Source organism: Cheilinus undulatus, linkage group 7 (assembly GCF_018320785.1).
Source record: "Cheilinus undulatus linkage group 7, ASM1832078v1, whole genome shotgun sequence".
Classification (NCBI taxonomy): Eukaryota; Metazoa; Chordata; class Actinopteri; order Labriformes; family Labridae; genus Cheilinus; species Cheilinus undulatus.
In genome coordinates this window covers 574,002-598,746 of record NC_054871.1, presented here as the reverse complement: position 1 = coordinate 598,746, position 24,745 = coordinate 574,002, and the positions used below count along the sequence as shown (strand labels likewise).

The 24,745-nt window shown below is 42.3% G+C and overlaps 1 protein-coding gene across 8 annotated transcripts in view; it reads left to right on the top strand.

The window, feature by feature from the left end:
- Positions 1–24,745, top strand: part of mast2 (microtubule associated serine/threonine kinase 2) — a 257,578-nt gene that overhangs the window by 54,318 nt on the left and 178,515 nt on the right. For 7 of the 8 annotated variants that reach the window (XM_041790744.1, XM_041790739.1, XM_041790746.1 and 4 more), the window contains exons 2-3: positions 15,626–15,776; positions 17,052–17,242. In XM_041790744.1, the coding sequence (XP_041646678.1) occupies positions 15,626–15,776; positions 17,052–17,242 (342 nt within the window). The remainder of the gene's footprint in view (positions 1–15,625; positions 15,777–17,051; positions 17,243–24,745) is intronic. The other variant, XM_041790740.1, reaches the window with a different exon arrangement.

Below are 24,745 nucleotides of genomic sequence, written 5' to 3'. Positions count from 1 at the left end.
GATTTCTGGAATGTTCCTGAGTCCATGCAGTGATTTTACTACAGAATCATGCCTGTTTTTAATGACGTGGCCTTCTTATGGAGTTTAGTTTGACTCTTGTTTGTATTTTTGCACCTAAAGGAATGTGAAATTCCGGTAGAATAGTTGAATAAATTCATGCTTTAGTGAATTTTGTGTATTAGTTCTACTGTGAGTTTTAGAATCCAGCCGTTGCTCATGAATAAATGATGGGATGAACCCTCAAACAGCCCAAACTAAAGCGGACTCACTCTTTGCCCGTGAGCATTTAGATCAGCGTCTGCAGGGCATGGAGAATAATGAGGAGGGCAGAGGAGTTAAATGGCTTTTCGTCCAGCCGCTCCGCCTCAGTGATGAAGCTCATTAAACGTCCCACTCCGACCTCGCAGCACAAAGAGAAAGCGTGCACGTGCTCACGTGTCGGCGTGGTGTGCACGCTCACAGAGTGAGGATGTGTTTGAGCAGCACGGTGACTCAGGAGGCAGCTGGATCAAGTCTGAATGAGAAAACACCTCAGGGTGTCTACCTGTCTGAGAATCACAGCCGCAGGAAGTTATGTCTGGAATTTTATTCATAATGAAAATAGTGAAGATTAGAGCGAGGTTATCTGATTTATGAAGATTCAGTCATAGCAGAATTAATCATGAAACTTGACTTTTCTGCTCAGAGAGTAGATGAAGAATGAGGACAGGAGAATCTAACAGGTATTAGCCCAATCAACAGACGTATAATAACTCATGACTGGGTTAAATTACCAGGTTCACTTCAGTCCTCCTCAAACACAACACTTAAAAAAATATGGCTTTGTCCAAATCGGAACATAAGGGCAGGGGTTGTGTCTGTATTAAGAAGCCGTGTCCTCAGATATAACCTTTAAAGGCAAGGATGGAATGTTTCATTAGCTAACAAGGATGACATTATCATCAAAGGCAAGAATGGAATGTTTCATAAGTTAAAGAGGATGACACTATCATCAAAGGCAAGGATGGAATGTTTCATAAGCTAACAAGGATGACACTATCATCAAAGGCAAGGATGGAATGTTTCATAAGTTAAAAGGATGAATTATCATCAAAAGCAAGGATGGAATGTTTCATAAGTTAAAAAGGATGACATTATCATCAAAGGCAAGGATAGAATGTTTCATAAGCTAACAAGGATGACATTATCATCAAAAGCAAGGATGGAATGTTTCATAAGCTAACAAGGATGACATTATCATGAAAGGCAAGGATGGAATGTTTCATAAGCTAACAAGGATGACATTATCATCAAAGGCAAGGATGGAATGTTTCATAAGCTAACAAGGATGACATTATCATCAAAGGCAAGGATGGAATGTTTCATAAGCTAACAAGGATGACATTATCATCAAAGTCAAGGATGGAATGTTTCATAAGCTAACAAGGATGACATTATCATGAAAGGCAAGGATGGAATGTTTCATAAGTTAAAAAGGATGACACTATCATCAAAGGCAAGGATGGAATGTTTCATAAGCTAACAAGGATGACATTATCATGAAAGGCAAGGATGGAATGTTTCATAAGTTAAAAAGGATGACACTATCATCAAAGGCAAGGATGGAATGTTTCATAAGCTAACAAGGATGACACTATCAGCAAAGGCAAGGATGGAATGTTTCATAAGCTAACAAGGATGACATTATCATCAAAGGCAAGGATGGAAAGTTTCATAAGCTAACAAGGATGACATTATCATCAAAGGCAAGGATGGAAAGTTTCATAAGCTAACAAGGATGACATTATCATCAAAGGCAAGGATGGAAAGTTTCATAAGCTTACAAGGATGACATTATCATCAAAGGCAAGGATTGAATGTTTCATAAGCTTCAAAGGATGGCGTCGTCTTCAGAGGTAGTGGACAGAGTCTTTCATTGACTCTGCCTATGACATCTTCATAGGCAGAGGATGGGATGTTGGTGAATCTGGCGATGTTTGGGCTTTTTCCCACCGTTTTGACCAAACAGTAGGACATAGTTGGCACCTTTTGGAAAAGTTGACTGAACAACATGAATTTAAATTATTCGGAAAAAGGGCTAAATACTTGAAGTCTCCAAATGTTTGTTTAAGCAGCTAAAGTAGACTGGAATGAGAGATGCTGGCTCTGATAATTAACTGAGTGGAGGCAGAAAAAGGAGGATGAGGATTTGAAGGGAGGAGTGACATTTTAACTGTGACATTTTCAAAGAAACCTCCCTCCCTCATTCCCTCTCCTCGTTTCAGTCTCTCTGTAGCTAACGCTGCAGCCGATTCCAACCTTTCCCTCTTTAATGAAGGGATCCACAGCAACCGGCGTGTTATCTGAGCTCGTTTGTTTACCTCTGGTCCCCCTGGTGGGCTCGTGCAGACCAATGAAGGTCAGCTCACACTGGGAGGGCGGGGCTTTAAAAGAGCCAGGCTGGAGGTTACCTGCTGAGTCTGACCTTATTGACACAGAGCACATCCTTCATCCTCTGTTTCATCTGCTGTTGTCTTCATTTGGTCTGTTCTGCCTCAGTGTTATAATCGGCAGATTTATCTTGCTTTAGCTGCAGTTTGTAGTGGTATTAACAGAATGTTTTAACGTTTTAACCTTACAAACGATGACATCATCTTCAAAGTGAACAATGGGATTAACCACAGAAATGACAGCATTTTTATTATATGACATCATCTTCAAAGGCAAGGATGGAATGTCTTTAAATTAAAAAAGGATGAAATCATATTTGAGGGATATCTTCAAAGGACAATGCAATGTTTCAAAAGCTGTAAAGGATGACATCATCTTCAGAGGCAGGGAACGGAATGTTTTAAAGCTACAAAGGATGATATCATCTTTAATAGATGACATTATCTTCAAAGGCAAGGATGGAACATTTTAAGCTAAATGGAATGACATAATAAAAGGCAAGGATAGAATTTTTCCTCATTCATATTTTTCCCTCCCTCCATTTTTGCCATAGTTGACAACTTTTGGAAAAGCAGGTAGAACTGGTGAGGATCCACTTTTCCAAAAGTTGCCAACAAAAAGGGAAGATTGTTGGTGAATCTGATTTGATAGTAATAGAGAGATGAAATAAGCTGTGCTGGTCTGAAGAAGGATCCCAGTTCTGTATTTGTTCAGTCAGGGTCTCTCTACGCCTCAGCCATGTTGTTTTAGGTAACCATAATGCAGTCTTTAATGTTTCTGACAGACCCTCAGTAACGACCTTCTGAGCAGACAACGTTTCAGCTCATTATGAACTTCGCAGGACAGGAACCTGGACGAAACCTTCAGACCTGACACTCAGCAGAGCAGCCACATCTGTCATAAACATGTAAACATGCAGCAAAGATGGAGCTTTTCAATGACAGATGCACACTGGCCCTCGTTAGTCGTGTTTCCATAGACCAGAGATATTTTTATGAATGACAAAGCAGCATGTTGGAAAAGCTGCATGGAAACAGAACTTCCTGAATTTGATGCTTTGTTGGCTCTCTGTTTGGTCCTCTGATCCACCAATCAGAGAGCCCCCTTCACTGTTGCCAGGGTACTTCCTGTTAGACAAACTATGGTCTGGGTCCAGTCTTTTCAGAGTGTAGCAGTGAAATTTTGACCTTAATTTCAACACAGTGAAAGCTGTGACTTTAGATATCCACATCCTAATCCAGGCGTGTTGTTCATCCTGTTTCCTAAATTAAAGCTTAATCATGGAATTTTCCTTTTTTGGATTTCACTCTGTGGATGACCAAACCAGCTTTTCAATCAGTCCACAATCATGAAGGATACAGTATCAGTATTGTCTGATCATCCAATTAAATGAAAAACTCTGGTTTCATGACGATTCCACCAAGTTTAGACTCTCTTGGATGTTTAGCACTAAGATTGTCCTCCAGGATGTTCCTAGATTTTACCACATTCATTCTACCTTCTACCTTTACAAGCCTTCCAGGGCCAGCTGCTGAGAAGCCTCCCCACAGCATGATGCTATTAAGAAGCCTCCCCACAGCATGATGCTATTAAGAAGCCTCCCCACAGCATGATGCTATTAAGAAGCCTCCCCACAGCATGATGCTACTGAGAAGCATCCCCACAGCATGATGCTACTGGGAAGCATCCCCACAGCATGATGCTACTGAGAAGCATCCCCACAGCATGATGCTACTGAGAAGTATCCCCACAGCATGACGCTGCTGAGAAGCATCCCCACAGCATGACGCTGCTGAGAAGCATCCCCACAGCATGACGCTGCTGAGAAGCATCCCCACAGCATGACGCTGCTGAGAAGCATCCCCACAGCATGATGCTACTGGGAAGCCTCCCCACAGCATGATGCTATTAAGAAGCCTCCCCACAGCATGATGCTATTAAGAAGCCTCCCCACAGCATGATGCTACTGAGAAGCATCCCCACAGCATGATGCTACTGGGAAGCCTCCCCACAGCATGATGCTATTAAGAAGCCTCCCCACAGCATGACGCTGCTGAGAAGCATCCCCACAGCATGATGCTGCTGAGAAGCATCCCCACAGCGTGATGCTGCCACCAGCGTGCTCCACAGTGGGGATGGTGTGTTTGTGGTGATGTCAGTGTTTGGCGTCTTGTCTGATGGTCTCAAAGCTCCATTCTGGTCTCATCAGACCAAAGACCTTTCTTCCTCTTGACCATGGAGTCTCCCACAGTCCTTCTGGTGAACTCTAGTCCAGATTGAATTTTGGTTTTAGCAGAAAAGCCACACCCTATTGACCATGATTGATTTATGAAAGGGGGAACCATCCACGGGGATGAATGATTTTTATCCTGATTTAATCCTGAAATAGTTAATTCAGATCAGCAGTGAGGAACTATATCTTTGTGTTGATTTTGGCGTCCCCTGTGGACTTACTATGCTGTATCTAGTCCTGTTTATAGCAGATGATAATCCAGATTTGGCAGTCATAAAGTCAGTGTGATGCTGACTGATCCGGTTTGACTGAAAAGAAACAGGATTATAGTTCTTTTTTTCTATCCTGTATTGTACTTAAATGTATCTAATTCTGATCTGGATTCAGCTTTCAGGCTTTGGTTCCAGACCCAGAGGGTGAAAACCTTCAATCTATGGTTCATATGAAGCTGGAACATTTTTACTGTTGAGCAGGGAGCGTGGAGAGGAAGCTGCGTGTCTGTAGGAACATTTTTATGTACATGAAGAAATTTGCTGGAACATTTAGTCCACTTAAAGCGCCATCAAGAGGAACGGCGTGCTGTTATTGGAGGAGACATGTTGGCATTGCGTTTGCTTTTCTCGCAGCCAAGAGTGTAGTTTTCTTTACACAGTAGTGATTCTGACCTGTGGTTTGTTTTATGGAAACAGAAAAAGTCACAATAACATTCCTCACAGCTCTTTTTCATGTCAGGGCATGAAGCAGTTTAACAGCATGGAGACTTTAAGCTCATTAAATCACGTTACTGCTGTATCTGTGGAGTGGATTTGGGTTTTTTCTTTGCATGTGGACGGACAGTTTTTCTACAGCATGTTAGCCTCCTCCCTGGGTCTTCACATCCATCTGTCAGACTACTTTTCTGCTCCCTTTCCTCACATTTTTCTCCTCCCTCCTCTTTTACCTCCAAAAACAGCTGGAACACATCAGCACATGCAGCAGCTCCGATTACGTCCATACATCCACACAGAAACACACACTTCACTGACACAGCACTGCTCACAGACAGGAAGCACATATGATGCAATGTAATCCTGCTCAAACACACATGAGGTAAATCTCATGATGTAACCGGCTCAGTGCAACCGGAGAAGGGCTGTTAACCTGCTCACCTTCAACACCGACACACCAACACGGTCTCTGCATGGATCAGGTTCAGACTTGTGTCTCTCCTTTTCTCAGAGGGCCTTTCGCTTCCCTAAGTAGGTTTTTATGCATGTGATGTCAAACGTTTGAACTTTTTTAGTCCCAACAAAAAACACCCAGTTAGGAACTTGTGCCTTTTTGGTTAGATTTAAATAACAATTGTGTTTTATTTACATGTCAAATTGACTTGAATTTGTGTAGCATTTGAGCTGATCTACAAGCTCCCAAATAACTTCATTTGGTATCACTTTGACTTTTTCATGTTTCTACAGTAACAAAATAAAAAAAAAAAAAAAACAGAAATAAGGAAGCCTCATTTTAGGCCCAAGAAGGCTCCTGCCGTTCAATAAAGGAGCCAGCTCCTAGAAACAGCTCCTCTGTGAGCAGCAAACCTGGAACCCCCTCCTAACTCATCTTAAACGGTCATTTCCATCTCTGCTGGCTGTCCTCTGGGGGAAACTTTGGAGTGAAACAGCCAGCCCCTTCATGAATATTCTATCCTTCTGTCTTTGAGGATCTTATCTTTAAAAAGTCTTCGATAGACTTTTACAATATGAAGATGATGTCATCCTTTAAAGTTTATGAAACATTTTAGCCTTGCCTTTGAAGATGATGTCATCCTTGAAAGTTTATGAAACATTCTAGCCTTGCCTTTGAAGATGATGTCATCCTTTAAAGTTTATGAAACATTGTAGCCTTGCCCTTGAAGATGATGTCATCCTTTAAAGTTTATGAAACATTCTAGCCTAACCTTTGAGATGATGTCATCCTTTAAAGTTGATGAAACATTCTAACCTTCTCTTTGAAGATGATGTCATCCTTTAAAGTTGATGAAACATTCTAACCTTCTCTTTGAAGATGATGTCATCCTTTAAAGTTGATGAAACATTCTAACCTTCTCTTTGAAGATGATGTCATCCTTTAAAGTTGATGAAACATTCTAACCTTCTCTTTGAAGATGATGTCATCCTTTAAAGTTGATGAAACATTCTAACCTTCTCTTTGAAGATGATGTCATCCTTTAAAGTTGATGAAACATTCTAACCTTCTCTTTGAAGATGATGTCATCCTTTAAAGTTGATGAAACATTCTAACCTTCTCTTTGAAGATGATGTCATCCTTTAAAGTTGATGAAACATTGTAGCCTTGCCCTTGAAGATGATGTCATCCTTTAGAGTTTATGAAACATTCTAGCCTTGCCTTTGAAGATGATGTCCTCCTTTAAAGTTTATGAAACATTCTAGCCTAACCTTTGAGATGATGTCATCCTTGAAAGTTTATGAAACATTCTAGCCTTGCTTTTGAAGATGATGTCATCCTTTAAAGTTTATGAAACATTCTAGCCTTGCCTTTGAAGATGATGTCATCCTTTAAAGTTTATGAAACATTCTAGCCTTGCCTTTGAAGATGATGTCATCCTTTAAAGTTTATGAAACATTCTAGCCTTGCCTTTGAAGATGATGTCATCCTTTAAAGTTTATGAAACATTCTAGCCTTGCCCTTGAAGATGATGTCATCCTTTAGAGTTTATGAAACATTCTAGCCTTGCCTTTGAAGATGATGTCCTCCTTTAAAGTTTATGAAACATTCTAGCCTTACCTTTGAGATGATGTCATCCTTTAAAGTTTATGAAACATTCTAGCCTTACCTTTGAAGATGATGTCATCCTTTAAAGTTTATAAAACATTCTAGCCTTGCCTTTGAAGATGATGTCATGCTATAAAGTTTATGAAACATTCTAGCCTTGCCTTTAAAGATGATGTCATCCTTTAAAGTTCATGAAATATTCTAGCCTTGCCTTTGAAGATGATGTCATCCTTTAAAGTTCATGAAACATTCAAGCCTTGCCTTTGAAGATGATGTCATTCGTTAAAGTTCATGAAACATTCTAGCCTTGCCTTTGAAGATGATGTCATCCTTTAAAATTTATGAAACATTCTAACCTTCTCTTTGAAGATGATGTCATCCTTTGAATTTTATAAAACATTCAAACATGTCTTTGAAGATGATGTCATCCTTTAAAATTTATGAAACATTGTAACCTTCTCTTTGAAGATGATGTCATCCTTTAAAGTTTATAAAACATTCTAACATTTTCTTTGAAGATGATGTCATCCTTTAAAGTTTATAAAACATTCTAACATTCTCTTTGAAGATGATGTCATCCTTTAAAGTTTATAAAACATTCTAACATTCTCTTTGAAGATGATGTCATCCTTTAAAGTTTATAAAACATTCTAACATTTTCTTTGAAGATGATGTCATCCTTTAAAATTTATGAAACATTCTAACCTTCTCTTTGAAGATGATGTCATCCTTTGAATTTTATAAAACATTCAAACATGTCTTTGAAGATGATGTCATCCTTTGAATTTTATAAAACATTCTAGCCTTGCCTTTGAAGATGATGTCATCCTTGAAAGTTTATGAAACATTCTAGCCTTGCCTTTGAAGATGATGTCATCCTTTAAAGTTTATGAAACATTCTAGCCTTGCCTTTGAAGATGATGTCATCCTTTAAAGTTTATGAAACATTCTAGCCTAACCTTTGAGATGATGTCATCCTTTAAAGTTTATGAAACATTCAAGCCTTGCCTTTAAAGATGATGTCATCCTTTAAAGTTCATGAAACATTCTAGCCTTGCCTTTGAAGATGATGTCATCCTTTTATGATTATAAACATTCAGTCCTTGCCTTTGAAGATGATGTCATCCTTTTATGATTATAAACCTTCTGCCTTTGCCTTTGAAGATGATGTCATCCTTTTATGATTATAAACCTTCTGCCTTTGCCTTTGAAGATGATGTCATCCTTTAAAGTTAATGAAACATTCTAGCCTTGCCTTTGAAGATGATGTCATCCTTTAAAGTTTATGAAACATTCTAGCCTTGCCTTTGAAGATGATGTCATCCTTTAAAGTTTATGAAACATTCTAGCCTTGCCTTTGAGATGATGTCATCCTTTAAAGTTTCTAGACCATTCGTCCTTTACTGCCTATCAAAGCTTCCTTGGTGGGAATGTTGGGACTTCTGCGAGAGTTTTATTTGCCATCAGGCTCCACTGATAGTGACATCAATGGTTCTGGCCTTCTGTCAACACTTGGCTGGCTATGATTGTCACATTTTTTATCTAAATCATTAAATTGCTCCAAAATATTGTGGTTTCTCTTGCTTGGACTCATGGTTTTAAATATTTACTGATTCCATGGAAAATTTCCTGAAGTGTGGCATTTTTATTTCCAGTCAGAGTCTTGGAGCTTTGAGTTTCGTCAGGATTTCTGTCGTCAAACACTGACATATTTAGACATGTTTACAGGGTAATGGTCTTCTTTCTGCAGCAGGAGCTCAGGAGATTTTCCACTGAGCCAAAGATGCCAAAAGCAGAGCTAATTGTTGAAATGTGGTCAGTCTAGATGTCCAGTCGGTGCTGGAACTCTTCGCTGGTGGTCGGCCTTCAGTCCCGCTCACAGATGATGGGTGAAAAACGAGCGCTTGGCCTGTTCCCTCCCAAACCGGCAAACATAAACATGAAACCACAGGGTCTGCGTGTCATCCGTCCCTCCACATGGTGCTCTTTGCTGTAATGCCCTCCCATCCATCTCCCTCTGCATCCACTGCATCAGAATCCAATAGGAGGCCATCAGCAGTCAACAGGCTGCTCAGCCAAGAGAGTTTTTAAATCACGCCTTGGATCGCTCCGCTGCTCTCGCTGCCAGAAAAACAATACACAAGATTGATTGAGCTTTTTTTTTTTTTTTTTTTTTTTTGCTGTGTGGGCTTGAGCTGCAGTAAAACACGAGGTTTTGCTGAAACGCCGTTCATGGCCTGTCAGCCCGAACTTATTTAACCTCCCAGAATGCACCAGTCATGAAGTCTGCACCCTTTTACTGCTAATCCTAGTGTTCTTCTTCTTGGTGTGTTTTTTCGAGTGCTGGGCTGAGCTCGGAGCTTCATTTCAGCCCCGTGAGGTGACAGATGTGATCGATTGAGCATGTGCGTGGAACTTTAAAGTGCAGCGCCGTTCTGCAGGGTGTGACAAAAGACAAATGTGGGCCCAAATGTGGTTCAGCAGGAACACGAGTCCAGGGGGAAGCTGGAGGAGAAGGAGATGACGAAATCCTGGTTTTACTTCCTCCTCTGTTAGGAAACATACATAACGGTGGATTAGAACATGATGTTCCCTCTTTAGGAGACATGCAGTAATGTGCTGATCTGTCAATGCTCCAGAGGAAAACATGGATCAAAAACTGCACTTGTTTAATTCCCAGCTGAGCTCTTGTTGGGTTGATCTGACAGAGAATCATTGTCTGAGAGAAGCAGCTGCATTATTTTAGTCTCCTGCTTTTTTTCCACTTCCTTTTGTCATAAAATCCATAATGACGTGCTTGTTTCCTGTCATCTGAAGCTTCGGTCGTAGTGTTTTCAAAGCTGCCATGATTTTCACTCAAACAGAGCCCGTCTCACCTGTGCCGCTCTCCTGAAAATGTTCAGGACTTGGGAAAATATCTGTAATACAGCTGATCAGGTTGCTGTCTGAGGCTGTGCCACAATGAACGCCTGATCAGTCAGGGAGACAGAAGTATAAAAGGCAGGGCTTAGTGCACAGCCAATTAACAGATAATGAACTGAAGCATTAGCTCATCAGACCATAGATCTCAGGGAGACCTGAGCTGGGAGAGCTCCACATTTAACCCCTCCGTCTCTGCTCCTACCAGGCTAAAAGTCTCATGGTACAGGTTCAGTTTCACTGTGTGGACCAATGAACAACAGAGGAAATACTCTGGCATTTAATAAAGTAAAATATCCAGCTCATTTTCTCTATAGTGGAGAAACTACACTACCCACAATCCTAGAGTGTCAGAGCGCTGTCTCTGATTGGTGGAGCCTTTTGTTACCATGGAGATGTTCTCTAAACCCAAGAACTTTGGCTGTTGAGGGCCTGTAACAGATTATGGGATGGAATTGCAATGGATTATGGGATGTGTAGTTCCTGGAAAAGTTCTGTCCACAGTCTTGTTTGTTTGCCTCTCTGTTTTCTGATCATTATACCAAATGTTTAATGGTCATGAGTCCTCAGGAGGCAGGCTGGCTGGGCTCAGGGTTAAAGATCTAAATGTTCTGGATCAGAGAAGCAGAGCTGCAGTCCCTGCTGGGCTCAGATAAATGAGGAGGTCTGTGCTAGATGTTGCACACCCATGTCATCTCTGAGCTGCTTCTGTCAGACGCACAGGCGTGTCTGATGGTTCATCTGATGATTCTAAGACCAGCAGAGCTGGACGTCTGGACCAGTGACTCCCTGATTCATGTTCCAGTCTCCTGTCCTCGGTAGTCCAGGTCCATGTTTAAATGTTAGGAAGTACGTGGGGATTCTGAGCTGAGTTTACTTCTCTGTGTCCCTCTAAGGCAGGGGTGTCAAACTCAAGGCCCGGGGGCCAAATCCGGCCTGTGGTGCAGTTTCACCCGGCCCGCAGGATCATATCATATTTTGACTTTTTATCTCATATTGTGAACTTTTAGCGTCCAGTTTTAAATTTCAAGATCATGATTTCAAATTTAGTCTCATATTTTGCCCCTTTAAACTCTTAACTTTGACTTTTAATCCCATATTTTGACTTTTTAAACTCACAATTTGGAATTTTTCTCATATTTTGACCTTTCAAACTCTTGATTTTGTATTTTATCTCATATTTTTACTTTCTATCTCATGTATTTGACTTTTGAAACATTTTTTTAACTTTTGATTTACTGTTCTGACCTTTTTAACTAATATTCTGACTTCTGACGCTGTGGTTGAGTTTGACAACCCTGCTCTAAGGTCTTCATTTTTATAGCTTCTGTGTGTGTGGACAGTCTAGTAAAACCAAGTGTGTGAAGGTTTCAGTAAAACAAACACATTCTGAGCTGTGGTCAGTGTTTAAAGTCTCAGTTTCATGGTGTAGAAGAAGATCAGGTCTGCTGGTTCAACAGAGACGTGGCTGTGGATTCTGGTTATTCTGGTCTGGTTATTGGGCTGCAGAGACCAACCAGTTCTCCTCTCCCTGAGAGACATGAAGACCAGCATTACAGCCTCAACCAGGGATGGAACAGCTGCTGGTTTAACCATAGTGGTGGTAAAATCCTCCCATGGTTAGTAATACTGGTGAGATAGGAGTTATTGTTAGGAGTCTGTGATTACTGCGCTTCCATATCACAGTCACAAATAACAGCAACAATATCTTTACACTCATGTCCATTCAGAGTCAAGGATGAACTGAAATATCATCACCTTTAGAGGCAAGGATGGGATGATTTAGAAGCTTTAAAAGATGACATCATCAAAGGCAAGGCTAGAATGTTTTTTAAGCACTGAAGGATAAAACTGCCTTCAAAGGCAGAGAATGGAATGTTTTATAAGCTTTAAAGGATGACATCATCTTCAAAGGCAGAGGATGGAATGTTTTATAAGCTTTAAAGGATGACATCATCTTCAAAGGTAGAGGGTGGAATGGTTTTATAAGCTTTAAAGGATGACATCATCTTCAAAGGTAGAGGGTGGAATGGTTTTATAAGCTTTAAAGGATGACATCATCTTCAAAGGTAGAGGGTGGAATGGTTTTATAAGCTTTAAAGGATGACATCATCTTCAAAGGCAGAGGATGGAATGGTTTTATAAGCTTTAAAGGATGACATCATCTTCAAAGGCAGAGGGTGGAATGTTTTATAAGCTTTAAAGGATGACATCATCTTCAAAGGCAGAGGATGGAATGTTTTATAAGCTTTAAAGGATGACATCATCACTAAATGCAGTAGTTGGAATGTTCTGGAAACTTAACAGATGACATCAGCATCAGAGGCAGAAGAAGGAATGTTGGTGAAGCTGGGGATGTTGGGGTCTTCTCTATTTAATTTTTTGGCCAATAGTAGTCCATGGTTGGCAGCTTTAGAAAAGTGTTTGGAACTGTTGAGGAACGAGGGTTTCCCTCACTCCAGTTCCACCCACGTTTCTAAAGTTGCCACCAAAATAGAGTCGACATAAGGGAGAGGCTGTTCCATCTGTGTTCTGATGATGATAGAGACGTTTCATTAACCTAACCGCTGCTCTGTCCAGTATTTAATACAATGTTTAGACCTTTACAGCTGATGAAGCTCAGGGACCCAACGATTATTATAAAACAGTTACCTACAGCGTTAATGAAGGAAGGTTTCCTCCACAGACTCGTTTTTCTGAACTCACCAGGAAATGTCTCTGAGCAGTAATGGTACACCTCATGGAGAAGTAGGTGGTAGATTGATTTAATGTCGTTTTTATTTGCTAATATCACAGTAATGTATATTTCCCTCCAAAGTGAAAGCCATCCTGAGGATAAACAGATCTGACTGTCAGAGCATGGCGGCTGTGAGGGGGCGGGCCCAGAGCCAAAATATAGCCATAAAACACATTGCTAACCGCGAGCTGACACCGCCATGGCTATGTCTGAACACACACCTGCTTTTAACAGTTAGCAGAAGAGCCACTTAGTGGACTGATAGTGTCTCTGTGTCATAGATCAGTGTTACTCAACCAAAGAGCCAAACTGTTGAAAAATACCTTTGCAAGAGCCACAATCTAAGCGGTGAAAAGTGGCAAAAACAGCTTGAAATAGCAATTAAAATAAGTTAAAGGAGGCTAAAATGGTCAAAATGCAGCAAAAATGGGTGAAAAGGGGCGAAAATGGGGAGAAGTGACAAAAACGAGTTACAGGTGGCAAAAAAATGGTCCAAAATTGGCAAAAACATGGCAAAAAATGAGTGAAAAGTGGCAAAAATGGGAAAAAAATAGAAAACAAGTGGTATCTAATGGCAAAACGGAGCTTAAATGGGCAAAAACGTGGCAAAAGAAGAGGCAAAAATTTGGGTAAAATGGAAACAAATAGTATTTAATGGCAAGAGGTGGCTTATTTGGACGAAAAATGGCAACAAAGGGAAAAGTGTCAAAAAAAGTTGCAAAATGACCAAAAAAAAAAAAAAAATTAGGAGAAAGGGGTTTTTAATGGCAAAGGATAGCTTGAGTGAAATGTGGCAAGAACTGGTGAAAAAGGCAAAAAGTTTCCCCTTTTTTTAAGCTTTGCTGGGGGAATAATATTTGAAATTAATAACCTAAAGGAGCCACACGTCGACTAGCACTGATAGAGATGATTGCTGAGTCAGCAAGCAGCTGCATGGCGAGCAGAGCCAGATTTATTATACAGTGGATGGGTGGACTGAGCAGAAGTTGTCCTGGACTTCACTGAGGTCCTGAAGAAAGCTCAGGAAAATAACAGAGGGCATAGTAGGGGTGGGCAACACAGCCCTGAAATCAGACCTGGATGTCTTTTGGCTGACTGGTGTTAGAAATGATCAGCTGTGTCGTTAGTGGTTGTCACAACATCAGGATGAAGCACAGACAGGTTTCAGTAAAACTCAGACCAGATTTAACCAAGTTTGATAATGAAGCAACATAAAAAGCTGTGTCAGACAGGATCTTTAAAGGGTTCTGGCTGCAGACTGCAGATCTCAGATGCCCCCTCCTGCAGACCACTTCTGTTAGACCCCGCCTCTGTCAGGGCAAAAGTGATGTAATTTGCTGATACAAAGTATTCCGCGCTGTTCGTTTCCCAGCCCTAGCACTCCTGCTGAAGGTCTGCGTGGGATTTCCTTTCAGACCTTTTTGGAAACCATTCCCTCCTCGCCACTCTCTGTTGGATGGAGCCTGTTTGATGAGCCTTTTCCAGAAACATCTGGACGGCTCACGTTAGCACACGCCCCCAGATGGTCGCACATGTGATAGAGCTTTAGTGAATCCTCGGTTACCCTTCAGCCTGTTGGCTATGGACACAAACAAACATCCGTTCTGTGAGCTGGCCTCGCTGTAAACGAGTAGCAGCAGCAGGACACCAGGGATAAACGGTGAAGCTAATGGGCTAACGGCGTCGGTCCACGTCAGAGCAGCTGCTCATCAACCATCAGCTGCAGCTCTGTCCACGGGAACTAGATTTAGGGAGAAATACACCCCTATCATGATCTACACTCGCTAATGCAGAGTGAAAGTATCTGTAATTGGAAACAGAAGCAGCACGGAGCGTCACGTTTGATTATTCAGCAAATGAAACATCAGACCTGATGAGACAAGCAGCAAAAAACCAACCAGTGGGTAAAAGAAGCTAAGGCTGACCACACATGAGGCAATTTTGGTCCTTTTTTACCACCGTACCCTTTGGCAGTTTTCTGGGTGAGTTTACCTGTCAGACAAAGACCTGGGTATGAGTTAACCTGTCAGAAAAAGACCTGGGTATGAGTTTACCTGTCAGACAAAGACCTGGGTATGAGCTTACCTGTCAGACAACGACCTGGGTATGAGCTTACCTGTCAGACAACGACCTGGGTATGAGCTTACCTGTCAGACAACGACCTGGGTATGAGTTTACCTGTAAGACAACGACCTGGGTATGAGTGTACCTGTAAGACAACGACCTGGGCATGAGTGTACCTGTAAGACAACGACCTGGGCATGAGTGTACCTGTAAGACAACGACCTGGGTATGAGTTTACCTGTAAGACAAAGACCTGGGTATGAGTGTACCTGTAAGACAAAGACCTGGGCATGAGTGTACCTGTAAGACAAAGATGAGGGATCATGTGTGATCCTCATGAACTCTTCTAATTCCCCCTCTCTCCCTCTCTCTCTCTCTCTCCCCCTCCCTCCCCTCCCTTTCTCTCTCTCTCCCTCCCCTCCCTCCTTCTCTCTCTCTCCCTCTCTCTCTCTCTCTCCATCCTCTTCTCACAGAAGGAGTTTGCGGCTCCGCCTCCTCTCCTCTTTAGGAAGCTGAGTAACCCTGACCTGTCGCCGGCTGCGACCTCTGCCACCAAATCCAAACTGCACCGACAGCTGAGTCAGGACGAGAGCTGGGCGCGGCGTAGCAGCCTGGCTATGACAGGTAAAGAAAACACGAGGATGCTTTCTCTGCCTTTGGCTGACAGTCTGAAATCAAACACACCTCACTGAGATGCCAGGTCACTGTTTAGGTGGCTAACATAGTTTTACCCTGCTGGTGTCAAAGAGGTTTAGCAGAACCAGTACAGGTTTAACAGAACCAGTACAGGTTTAACAGGACCAGTAGAGGTTTAACAGGACCAGTACAGCTGTAGATGCTGTCATTGTGGTTTTAACACAGACTTACTCCATGGTGCAGTTAACATCATCATGGATGGTTCAATCATCACTGATGTGAAAAAGGCTCGGCCAGAATATCTAAATTAGGACTTTAATGAAAATAACCAGATAACCCGTCCTAACAGCAGCAGAGTTAGCTCAGGTCATCCGCTGACTCGTGACCACTTGTGCTCTTAATCTGCCTCCAATCTGCTACGTCCGTAATCTGAAAAGTGAAAATTTACCCACAGATTATCAGAGCTCCAGTCTTTTTAATCCCATGTGAATCAGCAGCTCTGAGTTTTGTGTTCGTTCTTTCTTTGTTTCCTCGCTTCAGTAAAGACAGAGGAGGATTCATGTGTTTGAGCCTCATCCAGAGATGCTGGCAGTCAGAAAGAACTCAGTCAGGTCTGACTGTCTGATCCAGGAGGAACACGGAGGTTTAGAAGACATAATAATGATACAATAATAGCAAAAAATCAATAATAATAAAAGTAATAATAACAATAATAATAGAGTAATAGTATGATGACATTAATAATAATAATAATGAAAATAATAATATCTAATAATGATATTAAATAATAATAATCATAATAAATATAGCCACAACCAGTGTTATGCATATTCACCTTCTAGTCCTGCTCCTTATTGTGTCATTCATTTTAATACGCAGTAAATAAAGTTGTGATTCTGTGTGAAATATAAATATAAGAAGTCAGTGATGTCTCATCTCATAAACAGCTGTCTGATTCTCAGCAGAATAGAAACAACAGACCAGAGTTAAACTGAGACATTTTAACATTCATTAAATATCAGATTGCTTTGACTTTGATGGTAACAACACATCTAAAAGAGTAGGGGCAGGTCAGCAGAAGGCTAGAAAAGTAAGTGGTACTAATGAAAAACAGCTGGAGGAGCATGTTAGAGGACACGCCCAGCTCATGGCCAGAAATCATCGTCCGTCAGCTCAGTTGGCCGTGTCTTCCTCTAGTGACAGTTAGAGCTGGGTCACTGCAGAAAGCAGATCCCTCACTCTGTCACGCACCTGTCCTCACAGGTAAACAGCTGCTGCCTCTGTCCAGCAGCCTGCACGCCGGCGTCAGTCAGCTGGCCTGGCAGGGACCCTCCGGAGGCCTCGGAGGGCCCGGGGCCACCGCAGGGACGTCTGCGGGAGGGGGAGACGCAAACAACCTGGTCAGAATGAGGAGCCAGACGCTGGGACAGTCTGCACCGTCACTCACCGGACTGGTAAGAGGACTTTTCCTACGTGCTTCTCTGATTTTAGCTGGAAAGGAAAGGAGACCGTAAATCTCAGACCTGGTTTTGGTCGGTGTTGGATCCAGTCAGCTGGTTTGGATGTTTGCAGACTCACAGTGAGTGGATCCAGCTCCGTATGGATCCTGTCTGTAGGTCTGACTCTCTGCCAGGATCAGACCGAGGATGACTCAGGGTTTTATGGTGAAGACTGGTAGAGGCTCTGAGATCCTCAGAGACACGGGCTGACCCCCTGCTGAGAGGGGCGGAGCAGAAAGGGTGGAGGCCGCTGTGTCTCTGTCATTCTTGAGGTCAGAGGTTATGGACCAAGGAGAAGCAGCTCAGTGAAGCTCTGCTGCAGGTTTCTCTTTGTCTGCTTGTTCTGTATACGCTGCATTACTCTGACCCCTGCTGGACCAAACGGGGATTACATCTTCAAGATTATACAGCAGCAAGTAGAGTCATTACGATGTCGTTTTACATACTCTTACTGTCCTCACACTCTTTTAGCTCTGAATATGAGTTTATCTGAATATTTAACTCTGAATATGAGTTTATCTGCTGCACACTGACACAAGAATCTTCCTTCCTTCCTTCCTTCCTTCCTTCCTTCCTTCCTTCCTTTTATTTATGAGCGCTGCAGAATAAATCTTGGTTTTCTCATAGACCAGGCTTTTTGCCGTCCTCACATAGCTGAAATCTGATTGATTGCAACTTAAGAGAAACTTTCAGGCCATTTGGATGCAGGCTGATGAAGCTCCAGCTACACTGCATGTAAATACTACAGACTAAGGGGTAGAAAATAATGCTTTATTTATTTTGAATACTCTTGAAACATTTTGCCCACAGCTCACTCTGATACTCTTTATTTCATACTTGTGTTTACATCACTTCTGATCATTATTTCAGTACTGGAAAAATGCATTTCACAGGCTTTTCTCTTTGAGTTCAGACCTTTAACAAAAACACAGCTGTTCCATCATTGCCGTGTTATTAGCTCATGTTTAAAACCACAGGAACTGAAGACGTGGAGAAGGTCAGAAATCACTCCATCATTTTCAGCCTCGGTATCGTTCACTGGCAGTGAATGTCTAAAGTTATACACCACTCCCACCTCACAGACGAGCCTTTTCATTGGCTGATCTTGGTTTGGGCGTCTCCGTGGTGTCTCTTCCTGTTGGAGCACTGAGGATGCACAGCTCTGTATTGCTGAGAATCTTCCTAGAGTATGTACAGTACATGATTTTATTGTGTGCAGATATTCATGGAGTTTCAGTCTGAGGTTCACTTTAACTCCAGTCTCTATCAGGCTGGATGTTGTTCGGTGTCCGTCAGCACTTCCTGTCTTATTTTGATCCTTCTGGATCAGAGTTTCTAGCCTCTCTGTCTCCTCTGTCCTCCTTCCTTCATGTCTCACCCCTGACTTTCCTAACTCCTTAAATGTGTCTTAAGGAGGAACTAGTGGAAAACTGCAGAGATTACCCAGCATATTTTCAACGTTGGATATCGCTGAGGTGTGGATCATTGCTGGACTATGAAAATATTATTTTAGGAGGTTTCCTCTCCTCTTGTCCTTCCTCGTTCCTCTGCTGCTCACATCTTTGGCTGAAAGGACTTGGGAGATAAGGATAAGAGGACAGGATGTGAGGATTAGGGATGGGGACCGAATTCGGTACTTTTTTAGGCACCGACCGAATCTTAAACCGACCGTCCATACTACCAAGTACCGATTCACGTAAAATCGAACAGTACCATGTTTTGGTACCTGAACACATCCTTGTGACTGCAAGAGATTGGAAGAGTTGTCAATTTTCCATGCCGGACACGAACGCGGCATTGCACGCACGTGACTAATGACGTCGGTAGCAGCAAACTGAATCAACAAAACAAGCATGGCTGATCAGCTCCCGCTGTTTCCCGCTCGTTCGCCCCCCTCCCTCTCGCTCTCTCGTAGCCAATCCTCACTTTAAAAACTGTGATTTGTCCGTTTATCATGTGGATATCAACCACGGAAATATAGTAGATAAAGGTTCAAGGTTCACTTTATTATCCTGTGAAGGGCAGTTTGTTTCGCAGCCAGCAGTCAAGACATACATTCAGATCAATCATAAAAAGCAGCATTGACAACACAGTAAATAGAAGCACGAGAGACTGTGTGCAATACAACGACAAAACACAATAAAAACCAAGAAATGACACAGGCTTTGGCTAACTATTCAGAAAGCCGATGGCAGCAGGGACAAAAGAGCTTTTTAGCCTTTTTGTTCTGCATGCTGGCAGGCTGAATCTGCGACCGGATGGCAGCAGCTTAGACTCTGAAAATAAAGGGCGGCTGTGATCAGCCAGGATAGACTGGGCCTTCTTTAGAGTCCTAACTCTGAACGACTGAGTTAGGTCAGTAAGGGTCGAACCTGTGATTCCACTGCAGATTTTTGAAATGCTGAGGGACCCATACCAAATGATAAGAGAGAAAGTTTAAACAGATTCAATAAAGCAAGAGGAAAACATTTTCATAAAAGTGCAATCAACATTAAAGTTCCTCAGCTTCCTCAAGAAGTACAGCCGTTGATGTGCCTTTTTACAGACAGCATCCACCTGGATTCAGAAGTCAGTTTGTTATCAAGGACTGTGCCAAGGTATTAATAGTTCTTTACCTCCTCAGCAGCCTGGTTGTTGATAAAAACAGGAGAGACAACATTTGAATTTTTCCTAAAATCAGTTGTCATTTCCTTTGTTTTAGACACATTGATTTGAAGGGAGGAGGACTTACATCACTCAACAAATTCAGACACAACAGGACCAGGGTCAGGATCGTCAGTGCTGAGAAGGGACACAATAACAGAATCGTCAGCAAACTTAATGATCTGACGTTATCATGGTGGCTCTGACACCCACTTGTGTACAAAACAAATAGGAGAGGTGAGAGAACACACCTTTGGGGCGATCCAGCAGAGGACAAAAGGGAATCTGACAAGATGCCATTCTTGATACGTTTGTTTGCTCAGGCACCTCACAGAGACTGGATTAAGGTGTGGACTGCCTAGTGTGACCGTGTCCTAAAACTTGCTCTCCATCTCTCTGACTTGGTGCAGCTGGCACCGTATAAAAGCTCTGTCAGGATGGATCCAGAGCCACGGGCTCGGCCTCGCTGCTTTTTCCATCGCAGAATGAATCAATTTGCCACTTTCTGTAACTTTTTGCAGTAAATACAAATATAACATAACGGACCCTGTGTGTGACGTTTATGCCTCTGCGTGGACGGTCACATGACTGAGTGATGAGTGAGGAGCAGACTCTGCTCTAACCAGGGAAAGATGGCGTCTGAGTTTAGCTGCAAAAAGAACTGCATGAGGAAAGAAGGTGTGCGGTAGTCCATGGTAGGGGAAGTAGTTAGTTTACTTTCATTTGTAATACTTTAATCAGTAAAATTTTATACCTTTATTTATGTATTTATTTTAAATCCATACTCTGTTGTTCATTTGTTTTGAACTTAAACACATGGACCCCAACACACACTTTTACAAGAGGGGAAATTAGAGGAATAGGAGGTAGTGGGCTGGGTTTTCATTTGTGCCATATAAAGAGAAACCCCTGGGTAGTTCTAGTAGTTTAGGTTTTCATGTTGGTGTAATTTTTTAAAAACACTTTTCTAAACACTGATATTTGATGGTGTTTTGATACTGAAAATTCAGAAGTTCTGAGGTTATATATCATTTATTATTGCATATTATTCACCGAAAATGGGTACCGTTGTGTACCGGTATCAGTTCACAGGTACCAGGAATCGGTACCGTACCGGTTCAAATGTGAAAGGTTCCCATCCCTAGTGAGGATGCACCAACATAAAGAGGAGGGGCGTTTAGATCCTGAAAGTGACCAGCAGATGGCGCCAGAGTTTAATAAACTTCACCAGTGTCTCCTGAGTTCATGGTGCACGTCTGATCAGCAGAGTTTGGCTCTCTGACTCCTTCAATCATTCCTAACTCCTAACACCAGAACTGCCAACAGCTCAGATTTCCCCATAAGAAAGCCTTGATTCTCCCACTGTTTTATTTCATAAATAGATGGTGCAATGGAAACACCGTCTCTCTGCTGCAGTAAAGCCTAATCAGCAGTCATAGATTAACCTCCAACATGGAGACAACAGGGAAAAGACATTTACCATTGATAAATGTTTAAAGGTGATCTCAGCGCTTTAATGAAGAAGAACGCGGTGATGAAGAATCAGGCAACCATCAGTCCGTCCGTAGATGATTTTCTCAGTGATCATCTTCATCAGTGATCTGGTTTGCTCTCTGAGGTTAATCAGCTGTTCAGTCTCAGTGGTTATCATTGATCAGTGCTGTTTATGAAAATGACTTAAATTACAGGTAAATCTGACCTGCTGGCTGTTTCAGGTGTGTAGAGATCCACGGCAGCTTTGCATGGGTGACAGCTGATAAAACTTAAGATACTACCGTTAAAGTGCCCCTGTTGGAGGTTAGATAAATCTGTGAATTTCTGCCTTCTTGACTCCATCCTGGTCCTTTCTTCTCTCTCTGCAGCAGGAAGCTGCAGCCTGGATGTAAAAAGGGAAATTGTGATGATCAGCGTCTCTAGCTGAGAGAATAATGGCAGTTATTCTGTTTCTCAAGGTCGACCTTATTCATGTTTTCCTTTTTCTTGGCAGCCTCCTGAATTTCCCTCCCTCGCTCCCTCGCTCCCCGTCTTTGTAAACAGCGCTGTGTGAACGTCATATTTCAGTGAAGTGTTGTTCCTCAGGGTCACGGCTGTCAGAGTTTTCACATTAGTGGGCTTAAAGCTCCATCTCCCGGTTTGAATGGCTTACATTAGGGTGTAGAGAGAACACCTGAGCCCCTCTGGCTCACTCCTCATGGTTTTTAGCTGTCCGTCTTCTCTCTGCCTCTCGCCTGTCCCTCTGTCAGTTTTTAAATAAGACAGTGAAAGAGGAGTATGGTTTCTGTTGGATCTGATTTTCCTTTTATTATCTGTACCATTAAAAACCAGACTGGGCTCTGCTGTAGCTCTGCTGTAGCTCTGCTGTAGCTCTGCTGTAACTCTGCTGTAACTCTACTGTAGCTCTGCTGTAACTCTGCTGTAACTCTGCTGTAACTCTGCTGTAACTCTGCTGTAGCTCTGCTGTAACTCTACTGTAGCTCTGCTGTAACTCTGCTGTAGCTCTGCTGTAGCTCTGCTGTAGCTCTGCTGTAACTCTGCTGTAGCTCTGCTGTAACTCTGCTGTAGCTCTGCTGTAACTCTGCTGTAACTCTGCTGTAGCTCTGCTGTAGCTCTGCTGTAACTCTGCTGTAACTCTACTGTAACTCTGCTGTAACTCTACTGTAGCTCTGCTGTAACTCTGCTGTAGCTCTGCTGTAACTCTGCTGTAACTCTGCTGTAGCTCTGCTGTAGCTCTGCTGTAACTCTGCTGTAGCTCTGCTGTAGCTCTGCTGTAGCTCTGAGCTAGAAGAACTAAAAGAACCGTTCCCTGGGTTCATGGGTTGTGGTACTATGGAGGTTATTAACCAATCAGGAGCCCTGGTGGTCTCTCAGTGCCAGCGCTGACTCTGAATGTTGATAAAAAGTCACTGAATTATTGAAAATGTAAAGTGAAGGTGAGCGTTCGTTAGGGGGGATGTACCTCGGTGTAACGGAGAGTGCTGACCCTCCCCCGGGGTGGTTGTGGTTGTGGCGTTGATGTGACCCTGAGTCTGTTACAGTGGCGTGCCCAGGTGGTGTTTACCTGCTGACTGATGGACCAGGGTCTGCTGTCTTCCTCAGGTCTGGGTCTGTGCTGCTCTGTTAGATCCACATCTCACCTTTAAAGCTCCTCTTCATCAGAATATCAACAGTTTTCTGGTTCATAATATTTGCAGACATTCCTGCTCACTGTGTCACTTTAAGGCCCACACGGTCCCGCAGGGGTCAGATAGGAGACTCAGAGCCTGTAGACGTGTAGCTGTGATCTGTTAAAGCTGTTTTATAGTAGAACCGGCTCTATTCTAGTTCTGCTCCCTCTTCCTCCAAGCAGCGCTGACTCACGGCTGCAGATGGAACCGAAACTTCAGATTTTCGCTGACCTAAGAGATCTTTACCGCGGTCAGGGGGTCAGATATCCTACTGATGCTGTTTTCTCCAGTTATCTACAAACCTGTCCTCCTGACAGGTGAGCAGACAGGTACGCTGACATCACCGCTCATCACAGCGCGGTAAATAAACGTCTACCTGATCCCTTTTAGGTAAAAATGTTAAAACAACCTCCAGACACTACTTTACTTCATAACCAGGTGTCTCAGAAACCAGCCACAGTCTGGTGTTTTTTATATTTGCATGTTTTATTGGTCCATTAAAGGCTGAAGGAGCTGTGATATAAGTAAAGATGAACAGTTTAAAGCTTCAGCTGTAGTTCTGTTTCCATGCTTTCAAATGTAAATCAGTGTTAAAATGTGCCTGCTGAACTCTAACATACACTGAGGTTTAAAAAGGTGCTGAACATGAGGATCAGGTTCCATTAGACTGATCAGAATGCAGGAACATAAAAGTTTGGTGCTTCAGTACTGTGGGACCTTCAGACCCTCCTGACCCTAACCAGGGGCGTAGCACGGGGGGAAAGGGTACTGGTTACCCGGGCCCACAGTAGAGAGGGGCCCTAAAGTGTATTTTTATCTATTTTTCTGGGTAATTAGTGTCATTATTTATCAAAGGAAACAAAAAGAATGGGTCCACAGACTGAAATTTGTATCTAATAGGCTAAAATAAATACTGGGGGGCCTCACCTCCTCCCTTGAAAATGTCCAAATGGTTTAGTCCAGCGCTGCAAAATAATACAAGTAGATTTAATTTAAAAATAGTAAAAATATTGCTCATAAATGGAGAAATCGTGCTTCAAAAATACATTAAAAAAAGCATATTTATTAGTAAAAAATGATGCAACATGTGTTGCTTGGCTAGCTGGTTAACTGGGCCCCTGGGTGATATTCTTTCTACGTGTAATATTCCTAGCTACGCTCCTGGTGCCAACTATGAAATATTATTAAATATTTAAAGCTCCCACCAACAGACTGTTGCAGAAGAAAAAAATAAAAAACATAACAGTGAACAAAATTTTTGCATTTAGAAAATTACATAGAGAAGATGTTGATTTTTTTGGTTATTAACTTAAAAATAAGGAATGAAAAAATCATGCTGAAATCAAGATGGTGATCTGGCCCTTTAAAGAACATGATACGGGACCAAACCTTTATTTTCCTGATGAATTTAATGGAACCTGATCCTGTATTTGCTGCACCAGTCTAAATCTCTGGCCCCCTGTTTATGTTTCAGTGTAATCATGACTGCAGGCTACAGAAATCAGGGATTACACTCTAAAACTTTAAATAATAAGGACCGACTCTGGACCCGGCAGACATCAGCGCCTCTCTGCAGAAAGCTCCTGATTCTGTTCTGTTTTACCTGTCAGGTGAGAACAGTGTCAGATCTAACAGTCCAAACATCAGAGGG